This window comes from Sturnira hondurensis, unplaced genomic scaffold, assembly GCF_014824575.4.
Source record: "Sturnira hondurensis isolate 20B ecotype Veracruz unplaced genomic scaffold, ASM1482457v3 Scaffold0021632, whole genome shotgun sequence".
Lineage (NCBI taxonomy): Eukaryota > Metazoa > Chordata > Mammalia > Chiroptera > Phyllostomidae > Sturnira > Sturnira hondurensis.
In genome coordinates, this window is record NW_028094263.1 from 895931 (window position 1) to 923076 (window position 27146).

The 27146-nt window shown below is 53.5% G+C and overlaps 1 protein-coding gene across 3 annotated transcripts in view; it reads left to right on the top strand.

Moving 5' to 3' along the window:
• Nucleotides 1–27146, top strand: part of ACLY (ATP citrate lyase) — a 40545-nt gene that overhangs the window by 12364 nt on the left and 1035 nt on the right. For 2 of the 3 annotated variants that reach the window (XM_037033473.1, XM_037033472.1), the window contains exons 10-28: nucleotides 256–317; nucleotides 1763–1880; nucleotides 3514–3668; nucleotides 4125–4215; nucleotides 5302–5331; nucleotides 8262–8403; nucleotides 8679–8847; nucleotides 10586–10690; nucleotides 11601–11797; nucleotides 13736–13817; nucleotides 14468–14578; nucleotides 17581–17708; nucleotides 18266–18359; nucleotides 20305–20459; nucleotides 21541–21691; nucleotides 21888–22031; nucleotides 24100–24213; nucleotides 24566–24648; nucleotides 26729–26805. In XM_037033473.1, coding sequence (XP_036889368.1) covers nucleotides 256–317; nucleotides 1763–1880; nucleotides 3514–3668; nucleotides 4125–4215; nucleotides 5302–5331; nucleotides 8262–8403; nucleotides 8679–8847; nucleotides 10586–10690; nucleotides 11601–11797; nucleotides 13736–13817; nucleotides 14468–14578; nucleotides 17581–17708; nucleotides 18266–18359; nucleotides 20305–20459; nucleotides 21541–21691; nucleotides 21888–22031; nucleotides 24100–24213; nucleotides 24566–24648; nucleotides 26729–26805 — 2208 coding nt within the window. The remainder of the gene's footprint in view (nucleotides 1–255; nucleotides 318–1762; nucleotides 1881–3513; nucleotides 3669–4124; nucleotides 4216–5301; nucleotides 5332–8261; nucleotides 8404–8678; nucleotides 8848–10585; nucleotides 10691–11600; nucleotides 11798–13735; nucleotides 13818–14467; nucleotides 14579–17580; nucleotides 17709–18265; nucleotides 18360–20304; nucleotides 20460–21540; nucleotides 21692–21887; nucleotides 22032–24099; nucleotides 24214–24565; nucleotides 24649–26728; nucleotides 26806–27146) is intronic. The other variant, XM_037033474.1, reaches the window with a different exon arrangement.

Here is a 27146-nt window from a genome sequence, read left to right on the forward strand (position 1 = left end):
TGGACGGCCATCTGGGAATTACATAGAGATTCTGCGGGTTTGGATTAACCACCTGCTCTGTGGTGTGGGGGATGGAGAGTAGAGCTGATAAGCCTGAGCGTCATCAGGAGAGACCATCCAGTGTCCCCCACCTCTGTACTGACACCTCCTAACAGCTGGCGGACCCTTGCTCAGAGGAGAGAACTCGCAGTCGGCTGTCTGGTAAGATGCTCAGGTCCACCTTTCTAACCCTTCTAACATCTCTCTTAACTCCAGGCAAGATCCTCATCATCGGAGGCAGCATCGCGAACTTCACCAATGTGGCCGCCACATTCAAGGTAATGAGCTGCAGTGGCTATGCGGTTTCTGGGGAACATGGGGAACCAGGGGAGGGAGGTTCTCACAAGCAAGGCTTAAGAAGAAGCAAGTTCCCGTGAATTGCCTGGTCCAGATAGAGAGGTCCCTCGTAGAGGAAGCACAGAACCCTGGGACAGATTTGGACCTGAGGCTGTGTCTGGGGGCAGGCAGCTGACGCTCACTGGGCCGAAATTCTCCATCTGAGGTGTGGGGAGCAGGCGGAGTTCTGCCATCCCCCTTTCGGGACCAGTTCTTGAAGAGCTGTCTCAGTGCACCCTCACTTTCGACCCTCCATTGTGCGGCTCCGAGTTCCCTGCAGCTGCTGCTGGTCTTGCATCTCTCAGCCTCCAGCCCCTTCTCCAACAGGTCAGAATGAGGCAACCGTTCTGATGGTCTGGGGGCTCCTGCTCACCCAGCCCAGGGCCGTCAGCCAGGGTCCCTGTAACATGGTCAGGGCCACGGGCACACGGCTTCTAAATGTGACTGCTGGTCAACTAGGATGGCCGAACTGACGTATTTCAGGAATTGGTCCCCTCAAGCAGCCACCTCAGGAGGCCATTTATTATTCCCCACTGCCAGGGGCTCATTGAAGCCATTTGTTGGAATGTGCCCTGTCTGGTGCTTTCAAGTAGGTGGTGAGGATAATGAATAAATAAACCTCAACCTTGTAAATCTGCACTCTCAAGAAGTGGAGGACCAGGCCTCGTCAGTCCTGCCGAAAACAGGGTGCCCTTAATTGGACCTGACTCCGCAGACAAATCTGAAATAGGTCAAATCTCCAAGCTTTGTTGTAACTCAAGCAGCTCTTCAATAAAGCCAGCGGGTTGGGTCCGGAGCAGGGACCGGGTAGAGGGTGGCAGAGGGTCGGCTCGGGGCTCCGTCAGCTGTCCCGCGTCTGCAGAGACGAACTCAGTGCGCACCTGTGTATTCCCTGAAGTTTCCAAAGTTGATCCTCAGTGTGAGGGCTGCTCCCTAAATCTGAAAGAAACTCCTATGGGACATTGACATATAAGTCGTGTGTGCCTTGCTTGCTACCCATGAAAACTCTTGGGTGGGGCCCCAGCGTAGATTATTCCCCCCTCCCTAAATTGCAGTGAGATAACAGTGACTGTAGATGGGACAAGAGAGAGAGCAGCACATGTCACTGATACTGGGGGCCCGGCACCCCGTTCATTGAGGGGCTGCCCTCCCGGGTACTCCGGATTCTCATCTCAGCATCTTTACAAGTGATCCCAGATGCCAGGCTTTTTGGTCACTTGTGCATAGCCCAGTCCACACATGTAAAACTCGGCTGCTGGGACTTGCCCCACATCACCAGAAGCCGCCTTGTTACACACACCTGGGTATGTTTGTTGATCACGGTTATAAGTCATTGATTCATGGCTGCCTCATTTTTAGTCACCTGTTTGTCCCTTTGTGCTTCCAGGGCATCGTGAGAGCGATTCGAGATTACCAAGGCCCCCTGAAGGAGCATGAGGTCACCATCTTTGTCCGAAGAGGTGGCCCCAACTATCAGGAGGGCTTGCGGGTGATGGGAGAAGTTGGTAAGACAGGGACTTTTCTCTCCCCCCGACCCCGAGCGTCATGGCCTGCCTCCTTGGGGGTCCTTCCGTGTTCTCCCACCACTCTCTGGATGCGCAGCCTGCTCCTGCTTCCACTTCCTGCCCTCTGGTGTGGACAGGGTGTAAGCTTCATAGTGGGCAGGAAAGCACGTTCGTGTCACAGACACTTGCAGAACACCTGCTTTGTGTCCAGCACGGGGCTTGTAGCCACACACCCGGCACGGGACAGCCAGCCCAGCCCTCGTGCGGTTGAGAACGTTGACTGCGATGTCGGGCTGTGCTGAGTGCGTATGAAGGACAGACCTGGTGAAAGGATAGTGTATGGGGGGGGGAGTCGGTCAGGGGTGACCCAGGCAGGGGACAAGGGGACAAGGGGCAGGGTGTGGGAGACGGGGCACTGAAGTGGCCGGCGCAGGCGTGTGGGCTAGTGCAAGACCCCGGGTCGGCAGTCATGGGAGACCCGGCCGGAGGAGTGACTTGGTTTGCTTATTTGAGCTGCTGGGTGCGTAGCAGACCAGAGGGCAGCCAGGGTAGAAGCAGGGAGTGCTCTCAAGAGGCTGCAGCAGAGTCCAGCACAGTGGCGGCCCGGGTGTGGAGAAGAGGGCAGGGCGCTGGTGGAATGGGAGAGCTGAGGGAGGAGAGGGCGTGACCTCTGTTTTGGTTTCCTTTGTCCTTTCCACGTTCGGAGCGTGAACCTGCAGGTTCATAAGTCAGCAAACCTGAGCTTTCGAGAGGTCTGGGCCCATAGTCAGGACTGGCATCAGGCCTCCCTGAGCTGACCAGACTGAGCCTGAAATACTGAAATACATGGACTCCGTGACCAGCAGCTTTGGTCTTAAGCAGAACGCGGACCCCACGGCTCAGTGTGTGTGCGGCAAGGGTTTGAGGGAAGTGCCAGAGGGTGACAGGCGTGAGGTGCTTGTGCTCACTGAGTGTGTTCTCTGACTGGAGAGGCAAAACCTGTTCATTTTCCCAAGTCTGGTGTCCATGGTGAACACCAAACCTGCCTCAGTCAGTTGAAGCACTGCCAAATTCTAGTCCCCTCCAAAAGTGAGTACCCGCCGCAGGCCCGGCCCCTGGTACCGTGCAGTGGGTGTCTCTTGGTCGTGGTTGGAGCATCAAACCAGCAAACCGCTGTTGGAGCAGGACGCTGTCAGAAAGGGCTGCACACAGGGCAAAGCAAGCAGGGAGGGGTGGGGGAGAGCGGCCGTCAAGGTCGCCTGGAGGTGGCGCTTGGGCTGAATGACGGGAACAACTGGCTGAGACCCGGGCGAGGGAGCTCCATGTGGAGCAGGAGCAGGGCCAGTTCTTAGGGACAGTGGCCAGGCCAGGGGCTGGAGCGTGGGGTCGAGGGGTTGGAGAGCCGGGACCCAGGCTGAGGCGCGCGGACCGAGGATGCTTCTGGGTCCCTCGGGTGTGGCAGCAGAGCTGTCCTCGCTCTTACTCAGCAGGCAGGAATCCTTGGGTGATGAAGGTTCGACAGCTGACGTGGGTCATCAGGCTTGCACAGAAGTGCCAGGCGTTAGGCAGGACCCTAGAGGACCTTTTCAGAGTCACTCGGGCTCAGGCACTGATCTGAGCGCTTGGGTGACGGACTCTTTCCCCTCCTCCACAGGCAAGACCACTGGGATCCCCATCCACGTGTTTGGCACCGAGACTCACATGACAGCCATTGTAGGCATGGCCCTGGGCCACCGTCCCATCCCCAATCAGCCGCCCACAGCCGCCCACACCGCAAACTTTCTCCTCAACGCCAGTGGGAGCACGTCGGTAGGTGCTCGCTGGCCACCTTGTCAGCCCCTCACACCCCATCCCATTCGGGACATGGTGCCCATCTTCTGTCCCTAGCCATTTGGGGAAATGGGGAGGAGGTAATTAATACATGGTTGGTTTCATGATCTCTGCCGATTTTTTTTTTCTGTGCCAGTCCAGGTAGAATAATGGAAAGCCCGGGGTTAAGTGAGACCTGAGTTCAAATCCTGCCGAAGGAGGTACCTCGGCAGTTGCCGTACCTGCCCAGAGCCCCAGTTTGCTCACCTAGAGCAGGGAGACAACGTTAATTCTTGCTTCAGGAGGCTGTTGGAATAGTGCCTTTGGAAGCAGCTTGTAAAGAACAGTGCAGTACTTGGCTCTTGTTACCTGGTTTCTTTGGTGCCTCAAGAACCAGTGGCTTTTGTGGCCAGCTACTACCTGTGACTTTTACTCCCTCTCCTTGTCTTACCCCAGACTCCAGTGCCCAGCAGGACTGCATCTTTTTCTGAGTCCAGGGCCGATGAGGTGGCACCTGCAAAGAAGGCCAAGCCTGCTGTGCTCCAAGGTAACTCCCAGTGGTTTTGGACCTTCCCTGTCCCCCTCCCCTTTCTGGGCCTCATGGGGCCAGCAGAGGTGATGGTAGGCATTTGGGCTTTGCTGCGAGTGTGGGCATGGGGCATGGGACGGGAACAGACACGAGGATGTGCTGAGTCTTCCCCACAGGCTCTTCCTGGTGCTGAGAACCCAGCCGGGCCCGGGTCATCTCACTCCTCGCCTTCTCTTTTACCCCCTTACCTCCTGTGTATGGGTGAGGATGAGCAGGACAGGGAGGTTGCGGAGGAGACAGGGTTACAGACATTCCAGGAGGTGGGTAGGCCGGTCTCCCAGACTCTGCTCCTAAGTGGAGGGCAGAGCAAGCTCCTGTGTAGCGGTAGTTCCTGCCCACCCCATCATCCTGGGGCTGCTACAAAGACACTGCCTTCTGGAGCCCCCTGTAAGGACACGCGCTGTCTACCAGCCCGTTTGTACTTCACCTGCTTTGTCTCCCCCTCCTCTGATTCAGCCAGCCCTGGCGGCCAGCGTGCAGTAAGCAGCTTTAGTCATTGCTGGGCTGGCTGGCGTGGCCTGTGCATCCTCCTCCTGGTACAGGCAGAACATGCCTGAGGCGTTTTGTGAAGGAGTGACAAAGGTATACAAGTATCACCTTGGCTCCAGGTATCCAAGTTGAAAGCCACTGCCATGTAGTCCCCAAACCCACAGCACACAATGACAAGTCCAGCCCATCTCAGCCTGATCCTTGTGACTTTTGTGGGAACAAGGGTTGGTGGTAAGAGGCTGGGACCAGGCTGGCTGTCCCTTCAGAGGGCCTGGGGCAGTTTGGTGTTGAGAGCACCCCCCAAGCCTTCTTTTTTCCTGTTGCCCCTCTCTCTGCCCGCTTTGGTCCTTTGCTCTTTCTTGCTTTTGCTCTGCTGATTGGTGCTGTCTTCTTTTGCTGGCTTGACTCCTGTCTATTGTGGAATAGACGAGAGACGGTGAGGGCATCAGCTCTGCCAGGCTTGTCCATGGGACCCTTCCCTATTCCCACCCTCTCCCTCCAAAGCCTCGGGCCATCAGTAGGTCACTCAGTTGGCTTGGTCATTTTCTTTGACAGATTCAGTCCCAAGTCCAAGATCCCTGCAAGGTAGGATGCCCCTGCCATTCCCAAATCTGCGTGTGGCTTGTTAGTGGGTTTCAGTCTTACCGTTTGCTTTGTTTTCCCCTCCCTAGTGGGTTGCAGTGTTGTCTGGTATATTTCGCTCCTGCCTCGGTGTGGCCTTGCTCCTAAGTCTTAGTCTTCGCGCTCCCTCCCTTCCCACCCCTGCTTAGTTCAAGCCCCCACTGAGTGATCTCCTGGCCATGTGGCAGTCTCTGGCTCCAGACTTGGGGGTGAAGGGGTGAAGAGCCAGGCCCACAGCCTTGGAGAGTGGAGTGGTGCCGAGGAGGGAGGGTCCTCCTTCCCGGGAAGGAGGGAGCCATCGAAACGGAAGGGGAAGTGGCAGAGCACAGTGGGGGAGGAGGACAGCCAGGGACCACTGATTCTCATCTGCATCTCATGAAGGTTTCGTTCACTTTCCCCACCTCCTGACTTTGTCCCAAAGCCCCCAGTACCAGGGGCAAGTTCAGATTTCTCTGGGATTTGGGTGGAAGATGGGATAGAGGAGGAGGGAGAGAGAGAGAGAGACCCGGAAAGGTGTGCAGTAGAAGGGGTCTGGGCTTTGGTGCCTGAAGTCACTGTGGAGGACAGTTTTCTGTGCACCCTCGCACACAGAACACGCCTGTTCACCTTTTCAAAGCATCAGGGCTTTGTTTAACTTGACATTCACAGCAGGGGAGATTTCGCTCTGGGGGATGGGAGTCTTCTGATGATATTTGATCCCTTTCCTGCTCAGGGAAAGGGGAAGAATAACTAGCTTGCTTATATCCCTCCAGAAAGGCCAGGAGTGCAGCTCCTAGACTATCTGGCAAGATTCATTGTTTCCTGAAAGGCACCACCCGGGGCTGAGCCCTGGGCAGAGAACGGGGCTGCTCCAGCTCTCCTGGAGCTCTTCCGGCCTGGGGGCTGCCCCTCCCCAGCCGCGCTGAGCGGTGGGTGGGAAAGGACAGGTGGTGTCAGAGTGGGCCCCTTTCATGCAGGAGGTGAGGGGGGTTTATAGGCACCGCAGGCTTAGTTCTGACTTCTGTGGCCTCCTGGGTGGACAGACGTGTGTGTGTACGCAGGTCGCACACGGACCCGGGCGTGGGCTCCCCTGAGGACGGGCAGTGGCAGGGTTTATATTCCTCCTCCACTCACGCACAGTCGAGCTGTAATCCTGGCTCAGACACCAGATGGCCTAGGATCTCAGTCATCTGGCGACTCTGGGCTTCAATGTCCTACTTGCTTGGGTGGCTTCCCTTCTTCCATGATCTCATGCCTCATGAGAGCCCAGATGGGCCCAGTGACAGTAAATCCTGGGTGTCTGCAACATCAGGAGCCTGCTCAGGAGAAGCTCACGGCTGGGATGGAAGAGGCGGGCCTATCTGCCTTGGGAAAGTGATCTCCTAAAATCATTTAATCAGACCTTGAACTCGGTTAGCCAAATCTGTGTTAGTACAGTAGGGTAATGAATGTCAGATGCCACCGGTTTGGTGCTGTTTTCCCCAGGAGCTGAGAACCTCCCCTGAGGGCCACCCTCCTGCTTGGGACTTGCAGCGGAGGGAGGGTGAGCTCGCCGCCTGCAGGGTGGCGAAAGAGCCTTTCCCTTCAAGGCTGAGGAATCCACTTCTGCCAGATATTCTTGTTCCTTTCTTTTGCCCCTTACCCCTCTCCTGCTGGCTGGAGAGCCCATCCAAGAGCATTGCCCTGAGTGGGAAAGAGCCACCTGATCGAGGGAGGAGGCCAGGAGGAGCAGCGTGCTGAGTAGTGCACCTTGCCCGGGCCGAGCCTGGGCCCAAACCTCCGTTAAAGAAAAAGCCGAGCAAACCTTTCCATGGGACCCTCTCTGACCTAGAGTCCTGAGGATTCAGAGCCTGACCTGAGATGGTTTATGTCCGGATGTCGATGGGTGATAGGGGTTGTTGGAGAGTTGTACGAGGGAAGGATGCCCCCCAAACAGAACTTATTTATAAAAAAATGTGTATTTATTCTTACATTTTTACACTACGGTCACCTTCAGAGTGCTCTCCGTTTGATGTAAAACACCTGCTGAGGCGATTTTCCTCTGGTCAGAACAGTTCTTGAACTCACTGATTTTGTTGCCTTTTAGTGCTTCTGCCATTTTTTGTTTTACCTCTTCTACAACTGTAAAATGTTTCCCTTTGATGATTTTTTTCATCCTGGGAAATAAAAAATGTCCCTCGAGAGAGATCCGGTGAATGGGGTGGGTGGGGTACAGGGGTCAGGCTGTGGGGGGTCAAAAACTGCGGAACACTCAGTGCCCTGTGAGCAGGTGCGCTCGTAAATCACCCGTCGTGAAATGGGCAAATGTGTTGGGCCTTCAAAAAATAATTCACTGAAGCTGAACACAGCCTCTCACAACACCACCAGCTGGTATACACTGCTACAGATGGGTTCCTAGAACACTCACTTAGCTGGGAAGCCTGTACTACAAGGAGCTCGCCCTCCAGAAGATAATTCTGCTTTGAGGGGCGGGGGTCTCTTCTCATATAATATCCTGTGGTCACCAGAGTTGGGAGAGCTTAACACCTTTTCCCAGTGACTTTAAAAGTAATTTACCAACTGTCCATTTGCATGTAACCAGGAGGCTGATTACTATTCGCCTTTTCTATGAAACTGAAAAGGCCCTAAGAGACCTGCTCTTTGCATTGGGAGTCCTTTCTCTGCTCGTTGCTGAGCTGTTTACTGGCCAGACAGATCTTCCGAGCTCTTTTTGCCTCCTGCCACCTCTTTCCAGAAGAAACTGAAGCACTTCCTCCCGAAGTTCTCAGAATCCCCCCTCCTAATGTCCCTTTGTGGCTCTGATTAGCCGCCCTCCCTGGACTTGGGACACGGAGGGGTCTGGCAGGTGGCCCTGCCCCTACGAGTCGCACAGGAGTGCGTGTCCTGGGTGCACTGGCTGTGTCTTTGCCCCCCAGGAAAGAGTGCCACCCTCTTCAGCCGCCATACCAAGGCCATCGTGTGGGGCATGCAGACCAGGGCCGTGCAAGGCATGCTGGACTTCGACTACATCTGCTCCCGGGACGAGCCCTCGGTGGCCGCCATGGTCTACCCCTTCACGTGAGTCATGCCCCAGCAGCGAGGCTGCCTCGTCTGGTCCCATCTCCTTCCTCGCCAAGACGGAGCTGGGGGAGCAGCTGGGTGGTCCCTGTTGCTGGGGAAGCGACTGCCCATCGCGGAGGGGGGCAGGCCCCGGTCCTGGAAAAGCTCTTTTCCAGTAGATGAAACACTGAGAGGGCAGAGCCCTGCTTTCCACCTTCTAGATGAGGCTCCTTGCCCTGACCCCCCTCCCCAGCCCTGACAGGTTGTTCTGACCCCCCTCACCTTTCTCACAGTGGGGACCACAAGCAGAAGTTTTACTGGGGTCACAAGGAGATCCTGATCCCCGTCTTCAAGAACATGGCTGATGCCATGAAGAAGCACCCGGAGGTAGATGTGCTGATCAACTTCGCCTCCCTCCGCTCTGCCTACGACAGCACCATTGAGACCATGAGCTACGCACAGGTAGGTTGCGGGGCCCCGGTGGGGCAGAGGGGGCGTTGGGGAGAGCTCCTGAGGGGCATCCAGGGTCACTGCCACCTGGGACAAATGGCCAGGACTTGGGACTGGCCGCTGATCTGGGTGAAAATGGCTGGAGACACTTGATCTTCAGAAGGCGGGGCGGTAACCTGGGGGTGGGCTGGCCGCGCGCCTGGGCCAGCAAAGAGCCGGGTCAGGGTCAGCTGCCCTCGTCTCTCTGTGCTGTCCTCGCCCGGCTTTAAGAACAGACTCGGAAGTACTTCCTCATATAATCGTTACATGTTATAGGGCAAATGTAATTACTGATAAATGTAAGAAAGAAATACCTCAAGCCCCATTGCCCGAAACACAGCTGCTCTTTTTGAGTACTTTCTTATCCGTACCTTTTCCTGGAGTCAACCAAATGGAGTAATATTTTACAGAACTATCCATTTTCTTCGGTTACTGTTTCCACGGCAATCAATATTTATTGGTAGCAGCAGCTTTGCTTTGTCAAGTCTGGTGATGAGCATCTTGGAGTAATTTGGATATGTCCCAGTTACTTCCCCAGAATAAATGTCTAGAAATCAGACCGCTGCATCAGAGCGGGCAGATTCCAACGCCCCTGGTCCGTGCCGGCCGGGCGCCCCTGGAAAAGCTGCGCGGAGACGGACCCCATCAGGGGTGTGAGGCGCCTGTTTCTCAGTGCTCGTGCCCACACTGCGTGCTCAGATTTTACACACGTGCGGTTGGCCAACTGAGAGGCGTTCTGTTTCATTGTCACACTAATCATTACAATGAGCTTTTAAAAACATTTATTGGCCATTTTTAGTCTATGATTTGGCTTCCCCTATTTTTTTTTCTATTGAGATGTTTGTCTTCTTTGTTACTGATTTCTAAGACACACACCCCCCCACTCCACTCCCCGGATAGAATAGGATATTGATTCTTTTCCCAGAATTACTGTCTGGTCCCGGACCGGCGTGGTTCAGTGCCAGGCTGGAGAAGATAAACCGGTTTGGGTATCTGATGAGGCGAAGGTGCAGGCACCTGTGCTGGAAATGAGCTGGGTTTTTTAGTCCAGGTCAGAGGTTGGCAAAGCGCAGCTCAAGGGCCAGACTAGTCCTCCACTTCCTCCTGCGAATAAAATTTGGTCAGAATGTGGCTATGCTCATTCATTTATGTGTTGTCCATGGCCCTTTCATGCTACAAAGGCAGTTTAGTTGCCACAGACACCACAGGATTGACAGAGCCTAACATGCAGTTTGATCCTTTATAGGAAAGTTGGCTGGCCCCTAGATGAGAGTCGGAGATGGCTCGGTCTTCCCTGCCCACTCCCCAGTCCCCGGGCTTTCTCTCCAGCCCACTCTCTGGCCCGAGTGTGGCAGCAGCTCGTTTCTGTCATGGGCTCTGTGTTCTGGGGACATAGAGTTAGGGACTCGGAGGGCGCCACGGAGAAAGCCATAGACAGCTACGTTGTGAGCGGGTGGGCACAGGTACCTGAGTCCTGTGCATTGGGGATGGGAGAGTATACCGCAGCTCTGACTCTAGGAGGGCTGGTGCGATCAGCATAGGAACCGAGACCTGTGGGAAGAAGGGGTGTGTGTCGTTAATGTCCCTTTGTTCTTAGAGCCTGGAACGGCACATGGGAGGAGTGTGGAGGGTTCTTTCTTGTGCAGTTGCTGCGTCCTTGTCCCACCCGAGGAGAGAAGTTAGCGAGGAGGCACTGCTTTTTTCCCTTTAGATCCGGACCATCGCCATTATAGCCGAAGGCATCCCGGAGGCCCTCACGAGGAAGCTGATCAAGAAGGCGGACCAGAAGGGCGTGACCATCATCGGACCCGCCACCGTGAGTGTCCCCTCCAGAACGCCTTCTGCATTCAAGGCTGTTTTTCGAAGGTCTGGGCTCTCAGGAGACTCCCATGTGGATTCTTCTGTCTCCTGAGTTGAAAAGGTTTAGGGGCACCTCCTGAAAGCCAGTCTGTCCATTTCCAGTTAGTTTTTGAAGGGCTCTCTCTCCAGCTCGTGTCGCCTTTACAGTGTCAGGGGCTGACATGCGGATTCTTGGCTTAAGTGTTTGCCTCCTCTCGTTCGGCATCTCAGTCTTTGATTGTTCCTTTGACTGTGACCCGAAGGAGAAGGTGAGGCCTCTCTTTGGAGGCTTTATTTTGGACCTAAAGCTCTTCCTATAGGGTGCGATTGCTCTGCGACTGTTTTGACAGAGCCTAACATGCTGTTTGATCCTTTATAGGAAAGTTGGCTGGCCCCTAGATGAGAGTCGGAGATGGCTCCGTCTTCCCTGCCCACTCCCCAGTCCCCGGGCTTTCTCTCCAGCCCACTGTCTGGCCCGAGTGTGGCAGCAGTTTCTACTTAGTTGTCTCGTTGACATTTATGTGACGTGAAAACAGAAGGGCCTCCTGTCTCAGAGGCAGCGGGTGGTTTTGAGCAGAGGTACACACCTGTCGGACCCCTATACTGGGGGTTGTCACTCTTGTGGAGCAGAGAAGGTGACATAACCCTGAGTGTACCCATCGGCAGTAAGCCATGTTTTACGAACGAAGCTTGCTGTTTTCTGTGTAGTGTCTGTTGAGGGAGAGAAGAGGTCCTGCTGAAGCAGGAGACCGATGCCAGCTCCCCCGGCCGTTTCCTCCCCACGCGAGAGCGGGGTGGGCTGGCAGTGCCGGGCTCGGCGAGTCCCCGGAGCTGTGTGCTCAGCTGTGTGCCCCCTTCCCCCCCGACCGCCGTTTCTGCCCCTGCAGGTTGGAGGCATCAAGCCCGGGTGCTTTAAGATCGGGAATACAGGCGGGATGCTGGACAACATCCTGGCCTCCAAGCTCTACCGTCCTGGCAGCGTGGCCTATGTCTCGCGTTCCGGGGGCATGTCCAACGAGCTCAACAACATCATCTCCAGGACCACAGATGGCGTCTATGAGGGCGTGGCCATAGGCGGGGACAGGTGATCAGCTAAGGGCCAAGGGGGCCTCCATACTGCCTGCTGCCGCCAAGTTCCTCCTGGCACATAATGATGTTTCTTTTTCTTTGTTTGTTTGTTTCTTTCTTTCTTTCTTTCTCTGTTGTTGTTTTTTATTGTCTTGTTTGTTTTTCCAATGGCAGTCGACATTCAATATTATCTTAGTTTCAGGTAGGAATGTTATCTTAAGTCCATAAAATGGGGCATATCCACTCTTGTCTCAGGACCAACATGGGCATAAAGACTAGAAAATAGAGGGAAAGGAGTTTCAAAGGCATCTGGGCCTGTGGGGTAGATCTGTTTACTGCCTGAGGTGGCCATAGGGGGGCAGCAGAGTGCTGTGATGAGCAGGACTGATTCTGAGATCAGACGAAAGGGGTTCCAATCCCAGTTTCCCCGGACGGGTTACTTACCCTGTACCCCCAAACCTCCATCCTCAATGGGTAAAATAATAGTGCCCACTTCGTGGAGTTGGTGGGAGGATTAAGTGAGGTCATATATTATAAAGAGGCTAACGTATTATGGGCTGGCACTTCATGAGTACTCAGTAAGTGTGTACTGTAGCTAATAATAGCGAAAGGAAAAACACTATTCCTTTACTCTCTGCTACTATCACATTCCCATGTCTGGCCAGCAGCCCACAAGTTTCAGTCCGCTTATTCGGGGACTTTTATGGAGGCTTCATCGTGTAGGTATGATTTCTGATTAATTCAGTCGTCAGCCCCTCTTCCCTCTCCGCTGGATGCAGGGTGGGGCTGAAAGTTCCAGGCTTCTAATCATGGCCCGGTCTTTCTGGTGACCAGCTCCCATCCAGGACCTGCAAGGAGCCCACCAAGAGTTGCCTCATTAGAGTAGAAGATACTTCTGTCACCCAGTAAATTCTAAGGGATTTAGGGCCTTCCACCACACACGTTGCTCAGGAAATGAAAATGTAGGAGCCCGGTGTCAGGAACCAAGTCAAAGATCAAACTCTGGGACAAGAGGCGCTCAGCAGCCCCAGCACACTCAGGAGAGATCCCGAGGGTGGGGAAGCTCTGGGTCTGGAGCCAGGGGCAGAGAGCAACGTGTGCATTTCCCGTTTTACACGTCGTCCCATTTTTGTCCGAGGGAACAGTGGTCAGTAGTCCCTAGCACCTTCGTGGACGCCAGCCATTGCCGGTTGGCACTATGACTGTGACTGTTACTGCTGCTACTGTTTAGGCTGCAAGCAGAAAGCTGCGGGGAGACAGAGTCACCTTGTCAGTCTCTGGCTCTTCCACATCATTTCAGGTGGGTCACCTGGCTGAGGAAGGACTTCCTGTCCAGTTCTTTAGGGGAGTGACTAAACCTTGGTCCTCCAGATTGCAGTCAGCTGGAGGGAGGCCCGAGGCCAGAGGGGCTTATCCACGTGGCTGGCCAGGTGGCTCTTGTCTGTGCCCTCTCCACAGGCTGCTTAGTGTCCAGGTGACGTGGCTCAGGGCTTGCCCCAGAGGGAGCAATTCAAGAGAAAGGGTCAGAAAAATCTGTTCTTTTTTGTGACCCAGCCTTGGAAGTCAGTATCGTAGAGTCACGCTGGCCATGTTTTGTTCATAAATTAAATCCATCCTGGTGTCAGAGGAGAGGCGTGAGGTTCCACCTTTTGAAAAGAATTTGTGGACATGTTTTAAAACCACCACATATGTGCTCTCCAGGTACCCTTACCACCAGACAAACCTCTCCGGGCTTATCAACTCTTCTTCCTTCTCTTTTCTTCTCTTCCCTTGTGATCCGTGTGCTCCTTCCCCCAGCCAACGCCCATTATTCCTAAGGCATCTCTGGACCCTCCGTGGGCATCCACCCCCATGAAAACCCCACAGTGTTTACGTGCCTCGCATACCTGCACACCTGAGCACACACTTCCCCAAGCCACCTGCTGATCCCGTGTGCCCTCCCTGCCCTCACCAGGTACCCTGGCTCCACGTTCATGGATCACGTGTTGCGGTACCAGGACACTCCAGGAGTCAAAATGATTGTGGTTCTTGGAGAGGTGAGTTACAGAAAAAAGCTCTTTAGTTTGGTAGGTAAAGTTACATATGACACCAGTGATTTAAAAATTCCTACATTTTGGTTGCATGTAACTTAAGGTGACTGTCCCTGATAATCGCACCCCTTAGCCTATGGGACCCAGGGGTGGTTGCTTTTAACACTGCTTTTTCCTAAGAAAGGGGTTTTTGCCTCTCGGTGGCACAAGGCGTCTTAGTGCCAGTAGGAAAGGAAGCTTTGTATGGCTGACCATGGACTTGCCTGCTGGGCAGTGGGTAGCTGGAGGAAGAAGTGAAAAGTGTCATTTTGGGAGAGTCCTGTAACCCCATCCTGTGCCGTGGCTGTGCCTCTGACCGGGCTTGTCCTAAATCACCTTACCTTAAGTTAGGAAGGAGGAGACCCAGGGACTGTCGTAGGCCCCTCTGTCCCTTCGCAATTCTTCCATGCAGCCTCTCCCTCTTCCAGGATGTTTGGGCCAAGCCCAAGTGCCCTCATTTTCTAGCTGAGATGAGGCTCTGGCTCCTGCCTGCCCCGGGGCAGATTTGCCTGCCGCGGTGATAGCAGGAGGGCAGATTTTCCAGCTGCGGTGCCGCAGCCGTGCAGAGTGGGTGCCTGCAGCTCACAGGCTTTTCCATGTTTCCCGTTCCTCGGCAGATAGGGGGTACGGAGGAGTATAAGATCTGCCGGAGCGTCAAGGAGGGCCGCATCACCAAGCCCGTGGTCTGCTGGTGCATCGGGACCTGTGCCACCATGTTCTCCTCTGAGGTACGGCCAGTACACATCACCTCCGGGTGGGGAGGCAAACCGGCATCTTACGGGCAGCTAGCTTCTCCCACACACGCCTATTGCTCGCTGGGTTACTGCAAGGTCTAGCTGGGGCCCTGCTCTCTAGGAGCTTAAATGCAATGGGAGGGGACTAACTCAGTGGCAGATGAAGGCAAGAACCAGTCTTGGAGTACCTACTGGAGCGGGAGTGACCTGCTGTCTGGAGAGTTGAGGTGGCTTCACTGAGAAGAATTTGGCTGGGCCAAAAGGAGGCTGGGGAGGGAGTGGACTTGCTGCTCCTGCGGAGCTGGGAAGGCGCCTGGTGAGATGGACTATGCAGGCAGAGACCGTAGACGGAAAGGTTTGTTCCACACATGACATGATATGGTGTAGGGCGCGTGTGCGCTGGCATGGAGTGCGTCCGGCATGTCCCCGAGCAGGCTCTGAGCGAGAGGCCTCGTCCTTGTGTTGTGTGTACGAGACGATCAAACCTGGCCTTCAAGGCTTTGGCAACAGTGACCATCCCGGTGCCGACACCCTCGGTTCTTCCTGCTAGCAAGCCCCAGAATGCTTGCCTTTCCCCGTCAGATCCCTGCCCACCTCAGAGTGGCAACGTTTGTCCCGTTGGAAAGTTACGTGTCCTTTGAACCGGCAGTTCCATCCCTATGCATTTCCGTATGGGTGTGCGTGCAAAGAGCAGTTCAAAGTAGCGTATAAGGCTTCACCGCAGTGTCGGAACGGCCTGCATGCCCGCGGGGAAGGCGCTGGGCCACCACGGCCCAGGCACTCGGGGGAAGCGGGTGGGTCGGAAAAGGGGGAGGGGGTTTCCATGTGTTGATACAGGAGAAGTTTAAGATTTGTTCAGTCCAATAAAGGGCAGGGTGGGGTAAATATTTACAATACCCGTTTTGATAGGTATCAGCTCTGTGCGTGTGTTTGTTCTTTTCAAGTAGATGAAGCAGGAGTGGGTAGATGGTGGAACCCTGCTTGCCCTTCAGGGGTGAGCTCTGCTTTCCCAGGCTTTGGCGCCAGGTGTTGGTGGGCCCGGGTGGCGTGGGCAGGCCATGCGGCCTTTCTGGACCTTTACAATGAGCTGCCAAATAGGAATGGTTGATTAAATAAGTAATTGTAAATGCTTAGCACATACAGGTCTTAGCAACTATTCCCTTTTAGTTCTTATTTCATGAAGCTGTTTCTTCTCTTTTTTTCTTTGTAAGATTATTTATTTATCTTAGCGAGTGGGGAAGAGAGGGAGAGAAACATCCATGTGCGGTTGCCTTCCGCTGTACCCCCCACTGGGGACCTGGCCTGCAGCTCAGGCACGTGCCCTGACTGGGAATCAAACCGGCGACCCTTTGGTTCACACAGTTAAGCACTGAGTCACACCAGCCAGGGTTCTGACTTTCTTCTCGACCACTTTCTCCTCCACCCCAGCAGCCAAAAATAATTCCTGCCTCCCCCTCCATTGTTTCTCCTAACCCCTTTGCGTTGCCGCCACCGCCCCCGCCCCCCCACCTGGGACACCTCCAGGAGGGCAGGGACCTTGCTCCTCTGTTTCTGGCTGGGCACCGATCATCACCCCCATGGGTGGGCAGGTGCTAAAGGGGTGTTTTGGTTTCACTTTTTAGTGAATTGCTAAGACTTACCAAATCTTAAGCATAGCAAATACAATACAGCGACTGCCTAGCTTCTGTTTGAATTCACATGACCTTGCAGAACTTTCCACCCTGTGGAGGAGATTAGATAAATCTCCACCGATTGGCACACTGGGACGATTCCTTGGGGAAAACCGAATTAAAAACTGGGGAGTGGGAGTAGAGATCGGGGTTTATTAGGTGGGTGGCGTTGTTCAGAAGTTTGCTCCATGAAGCGTGAGCCCTGTGCGGTGGTCCTCCAAAAACAGGAAAGCGAAGGGCTTTTATAAATTGTCAACATGCCGTGGAACCTGTCTCTCCCTTTCAGCATTTTGTGTTTGCGTTGTAAGAAATCTCTGAGTTAAAGAAATTTGTTTGTTTCGCTGCCTTGGCCCACGCATTTTCTAAGTTTATTGGAATACGGAACCTCTTCCCACCCCATTCACCGCGCAGATTAAGTCCTACAGAGAATGTATAACACTCACGGCTCCTTAGTCTCCTGGTTAAGAGCACGGTCAGAGGCCAAGTGCCTGGGTTCATGTGCTACTGCACCGTGTCTGTGTGGCCTTGGGCAGGTTGCTTTACTCCTTGGCTTTCCATTTTCTTTTTTTAAAGAAACAGTTACAGGTACTGAAGAGAGCTCTCAGAAAGGTGCCTGGATATAGTGAGTGGTATTTAAACGGGTTAGATGTGATTCTCATGACCCGCCACCCCCTTCCTAAGCCAGGGTTTTTGTACCGGAGGTCTCACTGGGTTAACTGGTTTCCCCCATGGCTTTGTCAGAAACATTGGTTTTTCTTCCTTCTGAGGAAGAAAAGGTGGCGGTCACTCATTGGCTCCAAGTCACGTTGCTGTATGGGTGCAAAGTCTGGCTTCCAAAGAAGCTGGGAATCAGTACTTATATGTGAAATCTCTTTACTCTTTAATACTGGTATCTACTTCACAAAAAGCGTGTGTAGGATGGACAGATCGTGTCTGTGAGCTCACTGTGGCCTCAGGTGGCCAGTTTGTAACGGCACTTCCCACCTGTTACTCAGAACTAAGCCCTCTCCTCCCTCCCCCGACGGCTGCCCCAGGGGGAGCCAAATGGAGGGTTTGGGCAGCCAGGCTTTGAAAATATCCCAGCTCCAGTGCACAGCTGTGTGACCTTCAGTGAGCCCGTGAATGTCTGTGTGCCTCAGTTTCCTCATCTGTACAAGGAGTCCTCCATGATAGCTGCTTGGTGAGCCTGCTTGGGACTGCATGAAGGGATGTAACAGGAGTGTTTAGCAGGGTCCGGCCTGGGATGAGTGCTGGTATTTCCCAGGAGCCCTTGTTCTATTTCAGGGATTAGCAAGCCCAGTCACGCCGCTCTCCTTTGCTCTCCAGGTACAGTTTGGCCACGCTGGAGCGTGTGCCAACCAGGCTTCTGAAACTGCAGTAGCCAAGAACCAGGCTTTGAAGGAGGCAGGAGTGTTTGTGCCTCGGAGCTTCGATGAACTTGGAGAAATCATCCAGTAAGTGGAACTTGGGTGGGATGCCAGCCACGCCCTCCCTTTCCACACCCCTCCTGTGGGCAGCGGCCTCTGTAACATGGAGGTGTCCGATGTTCCTGGTCCCTCTCAGCAGCTGCTATTTTGTTTGCAGAAGCCGCAGTTACAGGCCATTCAGGCCAGTGTTAAACAAAACATGTCTGGTTTCTTAACCTTTCTGCTTGGTTAGCCGTAAATGAGAGGTGAACGTAGAAGCATTTAGAAAGTGTCACCTCTACCTGCTGGGTGGAGTTAGTGAATATCCTGTTGTTTCTTCCCGTTCCTCCTCTCTGTCCTTACCTGACCTCCAGGTTCAGCTTTCTCTAGAGCCCCATTCAGGAGAGTCTTGGCCAGAACCTGTTTTCATTTAGTTCTTGGGAATGTAACTGGGAGAAGCAAGCCACTGGCAGGAAGGGAGCGCCGAGGAGGAAAACGGAAGTGTTTGGGTTAGATGGGGGAGCGTTTCTGGGACGGCATAAAGGAGCTGAGAAGACGAGGGTCCACATGGGTGTCTTTTCTCATGCCCTTCCCCCACCCCCCAGGTCTGTGTACGAGGATCTCGTGGCCAAAGGGGCCATCGTACCTGCACAGGAGGTGCCTCCCCCCACGGTGCCGATGGACTACTCCTGGGCCAGGGTAGGTGCCATGTGCGTCCCTAAGAGTGTGGGCAAGGGAGACGTGGGCTGATTGCCTTGAACCCTTGGAAACCAGACCTGCCCTACTAGTTGGAGCAACCGTGTGACCACTGGTCTGGGCTCTAGACCACGCCCCCTAGGGGAGGCTTCTCCGAGGACTAAGGAGAAAGTGGGTTACTGACTCTGGGATCCACCTCCTCCTGTGCTGGAGCTTGTGGGCAGGGTCCCAGAGGGCAGGGGCAGTGCGTGCTTCCCACAGGCAGCTGGCCTGACCTGGAAACGGGGGCTGGGACAGACCATGTCCCCTGTAGTTGTTTGTGCTTCCTAAGAGACTTCAGGGTGAAGCAGAGTGTCCACTCGACCTTTTTGTTTGAGGAGGGTGGATAAAGAGCTCATTTTCTTGATATGTAAGAACTCTTAGAAATCATTTTTTTTAAAGTCCCAGTTAGCCCTGGCTGGTATAGCTCAGTGGATTGAGCACGGGCCTGTGAATCAGAGGATCACGGTTCGATTCCCAGTCAGGGCACATGCCTGGGTTGCAGGCCAGTTCCCAGCAGGGGAAAGACCCAAATAGAAAAACGGGTAGGAAAGGAAGGGCCTTTCAACAGGAAAAAATGCTCAGCTTCACTCGTTATAAAAGGAACCAAAGTAAAAACTGTGATCCCAACTTTTCCCTCTCAGGCCAGCAGGGATACAGAGACCTCCTTCCGCAGCATGTTGCGTCTGTGTGGCTGTGAGGGGGCGGTGCGCCCGGAAACTGCGACAGCCTTTTTGACGGGCAGTCGGTGACGGGAAGCAAATTTAAAAGGGTGCCTACCTTGTGGCCCAGTGATTCCATGTCTAGAAAACTGCTTCAGAGAAATGCTAACACATACGAATAAAGAAACATTCGAGAATATTTTTCTAGGTGACAGTTGGCAGTGAAGGAGTCGCTAAGTGGCGGTATCGCCCCGTGGGCGGGACAGGGCCCAGCAGGGGAGGGAAGGAGCCAGGCCTGTGTGCGCTGATGTTGCAGAGCTCCGGCCCATCGGGCACACGCAGCACAGGGCGGTGTGCCCGTGGTACGCACACCGAACAGTGCAGTCTGTTCTCCACGTGATTCTGTGTGTGTGTGCGTAAGAGTGGAGAACAGTCCAGAAAGATGTCCACTAAACTAACAAACGCGAAGGCGAAAACCGAGAAAGGGGTGGAGGTCAAAGGCAACAAAACTTTATCCGTTCTGTTTGAAACTTTTAAAAAGGAGAAGGTACACACGTAACTTATGTGTAAGTTAAGAGCCTTTTTTAAAGCTCATGGGGGGGACAGTTGAAGAAATGGGCTGGGGCAGCATTGGTTGACGGTACCCTGGGTGCTGAAACTCGGGAAGTGGGGGATTCAGGAGCTCAGTTCCCCTCCACCCCACCCCAGTAGAAGACATCTTGAGGGGATCCCCATATCCACGGCCATGTGCCTTGTCACATTTTGGTGGTGAGTTGGCCGCTGTATGTGAAGTGTTGCCATTTTTTCCTTTAGATTCCTTCTTCCATTTCGTGGCCAGGCAGCCTGGGGCTGCTCACTGAGCCGCTCTGGGCCTCACTGCCACTGCTGCAGCACAGGGGACGATTGTCCTTTGTGAGGCTGGAGTGGACCAACAGCCGTAGATGGCCTGGCGCGCTCAGGGAAGAACAGAGCAGTGCCGAAGCGTGGCACTCCTGGTTTCCGCACCTTAAGCGACCCAAGGAGGGGCTGTGCGATTCTTCCTGGGTTGGAGTTTGTCTGTTAGGCTGGGTGGAGAGGTGCAAGTGGACCCACGAGCCCCGCATGCTGGAAGCCGTGGCCGAACTTGTGGCCACCGGAGTGTAAGGCATTCCCAGGCCGCTGGTTCTTGGGGCTCGGACAGTGGGGAGGCCCAGGAGAAGTCTCCGGTCACCTCAGCACTGCTTGCTTCTGCCCCCGTTCCTGCTCAGGAGCTGGGCTTGATCCGCAAACCCGCCTCGTTCATGACCAGCATCTGCGATGAGCGGGGACAGGAGCTCATCTACGCCGGCATGCCCATCACCGAGGTCTTCAAGGAGGAGATGGGCATCGGCGGAGTCCTCGGCCTCCTCTGGTTCCAGAGAAGGTGAGGTGTGCAAGGAAGAAGTTGGTAGGGCCCTGCGGCTCAGAGGTAATGATTTTCCCCTGGTGGGAGTGGGGGACGGGCGGCCTTAGGGAGCATGTCCGGGGTCAGCCAGTCTTTCTGGCCACAGATCAGTGTGAGGCTAGAGGAAAGAAGTTCGGGCTGCTGTGTCTTCCAGGACAGAAAAGCCAGTCTAAACCAAGAGAAGGAGAAAGCATGGCTCAGCCAGGAATCTTGGGTCAGCCTCTTTCTGTGGGGAACTCATAAAGACATGGGATGGAGTAGATGTAGGCTGAGAGAGAGGGGCGGGGAGAGAGAGGTGAGGGTTAACGGGGGAGTTCTGGGCGGATCTGGCAGCTTAGCGAGTGTGGGGCTGGTAGAATCGCCAAGCAGCCATAAAGTACCTTGTGTCATTAGCCTGAATGTGAGAAAAGATTGATTTTCTCCGCTCCCAAGCTTAGCCCTCCCCTGGGACTGACAGCTGGGCAAGGAGGCCAATGGGAACATGTTTCACAGAGCCCTGGCTTGGGATTGGCAGGTCTAAGTCTTGGTTTGTGCCATGCCCTCACCTGCAGAGAGGTGGGCTTAGTCCTGCTCTGGGCTCTTCCTGGGAAGTGTTCGTGAGCTGTAACACCTGAGCAGGTTTCATTCTGCTCTTGCATCTCTGTCTCCAGACTACATTCTTCATCACTAGTTGGTAGGATGGACACTGGGGGAGGCCGAGGGCCTCCTGCGCTGTGAAAGGGTGGGGACCCCCCCCCTCAGTCTGGTCCGTAGAGAGCCACACGTACAGGTCAGGTCCTGGCACAGCAACTTGTGCCGACAGCTGCTGACCGAAGGAGAGGGTTCAAACCCTGGCTGCCGACTCTGTATTTGAAAGCAGTATTTGTTATCAGCAGAGTCCAGGGCTTCTCCAGCCCTGGAGTTGTGTGACAGCGTTAGACCTGCTTTGGCAGGTCGCTGCTGCCCTTGTTGAGGGAGGTGGGCGAGAGGAGCAGCAGGTCCTTGTCCGTGGGCCTCCTGCTCAGCAGCCCACCGCTGTTTCTGCCCCACCCCCACCCCATCACTTTCGTCACCCCCGCAGGCTGCCCAAGTACTCCTGCCAGTTCATTGAGATGTGCCTGATGGTGACGGCTGATCACGGGCCCGCCGTGTCTGGAGCTCACAACACCATCATCTGTGCCCGGGCTGGGAAGGACCTGGTCTCCAGCCTCACCTCGGGGCTGCTCACCATCGTGAGTACTGTCATTCTGGGAGGTGCGCGGCAGGGACGCTGGGCTTTGGCACCATGCTGCTTGGCCACAGCAGGGTCCTGGGAGGAGCCCTGGAGAGGGAAAGCCCATGCTGAGGCTGTTCAGGGCATGCCAGACCGGTCTGCAAAGCGGAAGAGGGCTCACAGCTCAGGGCAACTTGGGCTTGCTTCTCCTACAGGGGGATCGGTTTGGGGGTGCCCTGGATGCAGCAGCCAAGATGTTCAGCAAAGCCTTTGACAGTGGCATCATCCCCATGGAGTTTGTGAACAAGATGAAGAAGGAAGGGAAGCTGATCATGGGCATTGGCCACCGGGTGAAGTCGGTAGGTGGTTCTCCTCAAGGATGGTGTCTACGGGCTTGCGGGGGACGAGCGAGCATCAGTTTGGTCAAGGACACACAGGCCCTCGACCTCCACATGCAAAGCTTCGGATGTGTTGACAGATGCCAATGTTGTAATACAGTCTCTAAACAGTTTTTGTTGTGTTCTGTTGTGTGAAACTAGAAGCTAAAAACTCATCCTATGAACCTTATGGGAAAAGGGACTGAGGTCAGGGTTAGGGGGACATATGACTCACCTGAGGCTCGCTGCCTGCTGCGGTGACACACGGCTCCAGAAATCTCAGCGGCTTCCAACGGAAAAGGTTTGTTTCTTCCTCACCCGCCGCCCGCCCACTCTAGGTGGCCTGCGGCCCTGTTCTCTGTCGTCTGCACGGAAGCTGCAGTCCCTATCTTGGAAAACGGTCGTGGCAGAGCCACGTGAAGCTCTTAAAGCTTCTGCTTGGGAGCTGCAACCTCGCTAGAATTTCATTGATGAAAGGAAGTCTCGTGGTTAAGTCTGACGTGACCGGGGTAGGAAGAGCAATAATATCAGGGGGGGCTTGGTTGGTAGAGATCAGGCGGTGAATATTGTAACCAGTTGATAGAGACTCCCACAGGGCAGGTAGTTGTCCGTGTGTCCTAGAAGCGAGTTGTGTTCAGAAAACAAAGGGATAGAGAAGAGGTAGGGACAGCTGCTTGGGGCCTTACAGGGACAGCTCGTCACAGAACCCTTTGCCGTGGAGTCCTTGGCTCTGTGGCTCTAGCAATGTCATGCAGCCGGTCACTCTGCCGGTCTAGACAGGACGCATGACTCACATCCACACCTCGGGGTCCTTGACTCAGCCACCTTGGCAGCATTCCTCCTCCTGATGCTCACTGACGGCGTCCCCCCTCCCAGCCCTGAAAGCAGCGCGTGCTTGCTGCAGAGGACTTAGAAAACGTGGAGAAGCATAAAGAAGAAAACAAGGGGGCCATGCCTCTGGTCGATAAGAACACCCCCTGCCAGGTGTCTGCATGCTTGGCCAGCTCCGGGCAGCCCTCCAGAGGCTGTGAGACCAGCAAGGGCTGCGCTAGAGCCAGGGGAGGCGGTTAGTTCAGAGAGGCTTTCCATCCAGGCTCTTCAGAACTTTGCTCGGCCACCCCCAGTTCCCAAGCAGATAGCATCTCTCCAGTCCGAATGGTGTGGGGCCTCTTTCTGAGATAACGTCGCACCCGCACTGCCTCAGTCCGTCTTTCAGGCTCCTTCCTTTCTGGAGTCCATACCGATCTAGGGTGTGTTTGCCGAGGGAGAGGGTCATGGTGGCACTGGGTTCAGGTGCGTGCGCAGTCCGTCTCACTCCCTCACTGATACATCAGTGTTCAGTGTGGGTCTCTGAACAGGTGGTTCATTTCTATCCAGTGCAGGTCCAGAATTTTTTCTAAAATGGTGCTTGCTTAGTGTGGAACTTGGTTATGCTTGACCAGGCTGCTGAGCTGATAGGCAACATGGCTAGTGGCCAGAACTTCAGGACTCTGGTTAGAGAGCCCCCTGCTACCTAACATAGTAGGACCCATGGCCAACTCAGCATCTCCAAGTCTTTCAGTTCTTTGTAGCTCAAAAGAGAGAGCCTAGCCCCAGCTGGGTGGCTAAGTTGGTTGGAGCGTTGTTCTGTGCATCAGAAAGTTGCAGATTCGATCCCCAGTTGGGACACCTGAAGGAGGCAATCAATCGATGTTTCTCACACTGATGTTTCTCTCTCTCTTTCTTTCTTCCTCTACTCCCCTCCCCACGTCCCTCTTTCTCTCTAAAATCAATAAACATATCCTCGGGTGACTATTTTTTTTTTTAAGTTTTTTAAAAAAGAGAGAACCTAAAAGGCTGTTTTGAGGCCCAAATGAAATGTGAGAGGCCTTTAAAAACCTTAAGCCCCCGTGTCGTAGTCTGTGGTTCCATGGAGTCACACGTGTGGACCTGGTCCCTGGAACACACCTGGACATGAAATGTGCGGTTGTGTCTGCCTGCGACATGAGTAAGACCAGCCTCTCAACGGCAGTGCCAGGGTGGGTTCCTCTAACTCCGAGTCACTTTCCAGATAAACAACCCGGACATGCGCGTGCAGATCCTCAAAGATTACGTCAAACAGCACTTCCCCGCCACCCCGCTGCTTGACTATGCGCTGGAAGTGGAAAAGATCACCACCTCCAAGGTAAAAATGTCCCTGACTCCTGAGTCATAGCTTCAGGTGATTTTCTAGGGGGAAATGAGACAGCCAACTTAGCGGTTGTGTAGCTAAAATTAAACCTGGTTTTCTGGACATTTTATTTCTGTTACATAACTAAGTTCAGCAGATAAATGCTAAAGGTCACCCAGTTGTCCGATCCTTCGCTAGACATTGAAGGATTGAACTCAGTAAGACAGTCTCTGCTAACCGACTGGGACGTTTTGGTGGGAGATTTTTAAAGCTGATCAGAATGTGGAGCGTAATAGTACTAGTGATAAATTGCAAGGAGAAAAATGAGAAATAATGATAAATGTTTTGAATATTTTTGTCTTCCCAGAAACCAAATCTTATCTTGAACGTAGATGGTGTCATCGGAGCTGCATTTGTAGACATGCTTCGAAACTGCGGGTCCTTCACTCGGTGAGCTCTGTGGGCCTGTCACACTTCTCCATAACTTTGACGGGTTTTTGTTGTTCCCTCCCATCTCTCAGGGCGGTGCACTATAGAGCATTTAGAAAATTGGGAGAGGTATAAAGAGAACAAAAATTGCCTCTCAGTACTTCCGCCAAGATGGAGGCATAGGTGGAAACTCTGTGCCTTCTCCCACAACCAAGTTTGAATACAACAAAGGTTTGGAGAAACAAAGACACAACCAAAGGACAGAAAATTGAATTATACGGAAGTCCGACTACATCTAACCGTTCAACGGGGACGGTAAGAGGAGCGGAGCCAGCAGCGAGCAGGGTCGGGCAGGACAGGGCCCCCGACCCAGGTGCGCAGGCAGACGGGAACCAGCTGGGGTGCGGGGCAGACCGCGGGCGCATATTCGCGCACAGTGAGACAGACCACGCAGGCCCCAGGGGGCGAGGGGTGACGGCGGTGGCACACTCGCGAGCAGTGGGACGAAACGCGTGGGCCAGGTGAAGGCAGCAACTGCGGCACCGGTGAGGGCCGTGGTGGCAGGTGGCAGACAGGACGCCATAGTCCCTCGTTGACCCTGCCCCCACATACAGCGTCACAACCCAGTGACTTAGTTGCCCTGTTCTAGTGAACATTTTAGGGCTCTGATCCTGCTATGGAACAGGCACGAACAACCCGAAAGATGGCACAAGAAGAACTCAAAGTCCAAGAGCCAATAACTCTCAGCGACCAAGAAATTGCCAGCCTCTCAGAAGCACAATTCAGGACACTATTTATCAGGATGCTCACAGAACTGGTAGATTATAGTCACAAATTAGAGGAACAAAGTCACAAATTAGAGGAATATATGAAGGCTAAACTAATTGAAATGAAGGGAGATGCACAGGAAACCAATAGTGATGGAAAGGAAACGGGGACTCAAATCAATGGAATGGACCAGAAGGAAGAACAAAACATCCCACCAGAAAGGAATGAAGAAATGAGAATTCAAAAAAATGAGGAGAGGCTTAGGAACCTCCAGGACATCTTTAAACGTTCCAACATCCGAATTATAGGGGTACCAGAAGGGGGAAAGAAACAGCCACGAGTGGAAAACATATTTGAACAAATAATAAAGGAGAACTTCCCCAGTCTGGCAAAGGAAATAGACTTCCAGGAAATCCAGGAAGCTCAGAGAGTGCCAAAGAAGTTGGACCCAAGAAGGAACACACCAAGGCACATCATAATTACATTAGCCAAGACCAAAATGAAGGAGAGAATCCTAGAAGCATCAAGGGATAAGGGGACAGTCACCTACAAAGGAGTACCCATCAGACTGTCAGCGGATTTCTCAAAAGAGACCTTACAGGCAAGAAGGGGCTGGAAAGAAGTATTCCAAGTCATGAAATCCAAAGACCTACAGCCAAGATTGCTTTATCCAGCAAAACTTTCATTTAGAATGGAAGGACAGATAAAGTGCTTCTCAGATAAGGTCAAGTTCAAGGAGTTCATCATCACCAAGCCCTTATTATATGAAATGCTAAAGGGACTTATATAAGAAAAAGAAGATGAAAAATATGAACAGTGAAAGGACAGCAAACACACAGTTATTAACAACCACACCTAAAACAAAAGCAAACCAAGAGGACAGCTAGATCAGGAGTGGAACCATAGAAATGAAGAACACATGGAGGGTTAGAAACAGGGGAGTGGGAGGGGGAGAAGGGGGGAGAAGGCACAGAAAATAGCATAGATGGTAGGTAGAAAATAGACAGGGGGGAGGGCAAGAATAGTGGGGGAAATATAGAATCCAAAGAACTTGAGACACGTGGTTATAAACTAAGGGGGGCAGAATGGTGGGGGAGGGAGGGTGCGGGTGGAGGGGAATGAAGGGGGGAATAGAACAACTGTAATGGTATAATCAATAAAATATATTTAAAAAATAAAAAAAATAATTTAAAAAAAATTGCCTCTCCTACCACCCAGAGCACCCCTCTTTTCTCCACTTTGAAGTCAGAGAGTGCCAGTTTGGTTGTACTGTCTCGGGGAGAGGGCAGCCCTGTGAGCCATTTTAAAACGGCACGTTGGTTGTGTGTTGCAGGGAGGAAGCTGATGAGTATATTGACATTGGAGCCCTCAACGGCATCTTTGTGCTGGGAAGGAGTATGGGCTTCATCGGTGAGTTCATTGTTACTGTTTTCGGGGGAGTTTTAGGGTTTTTTTTTTAACCCCGTGGTCCAGCTACACCACTTAACCCATGTGGTTTCTTCAAACGAGACATCACATTGACTTATTCTTTATTCCTAATCCTTCCTTTCTTACTTCCACTTCCCCCCTTAACTTGGTTCCTTTGTCCTTGGAAGTGACTTCGATTGCAAACCCAACTGCTTCCCACACTTCCCTTTTCACCAAGCATGGCATCTGCCTGCGGAGCGGATCTGGATTTACTTCCTCCCTTCTTTGTACCTGCCTTTGGTATTGAGAAAGATTTCCCTTTCTTGTCCTTTTTCCTTCACCAA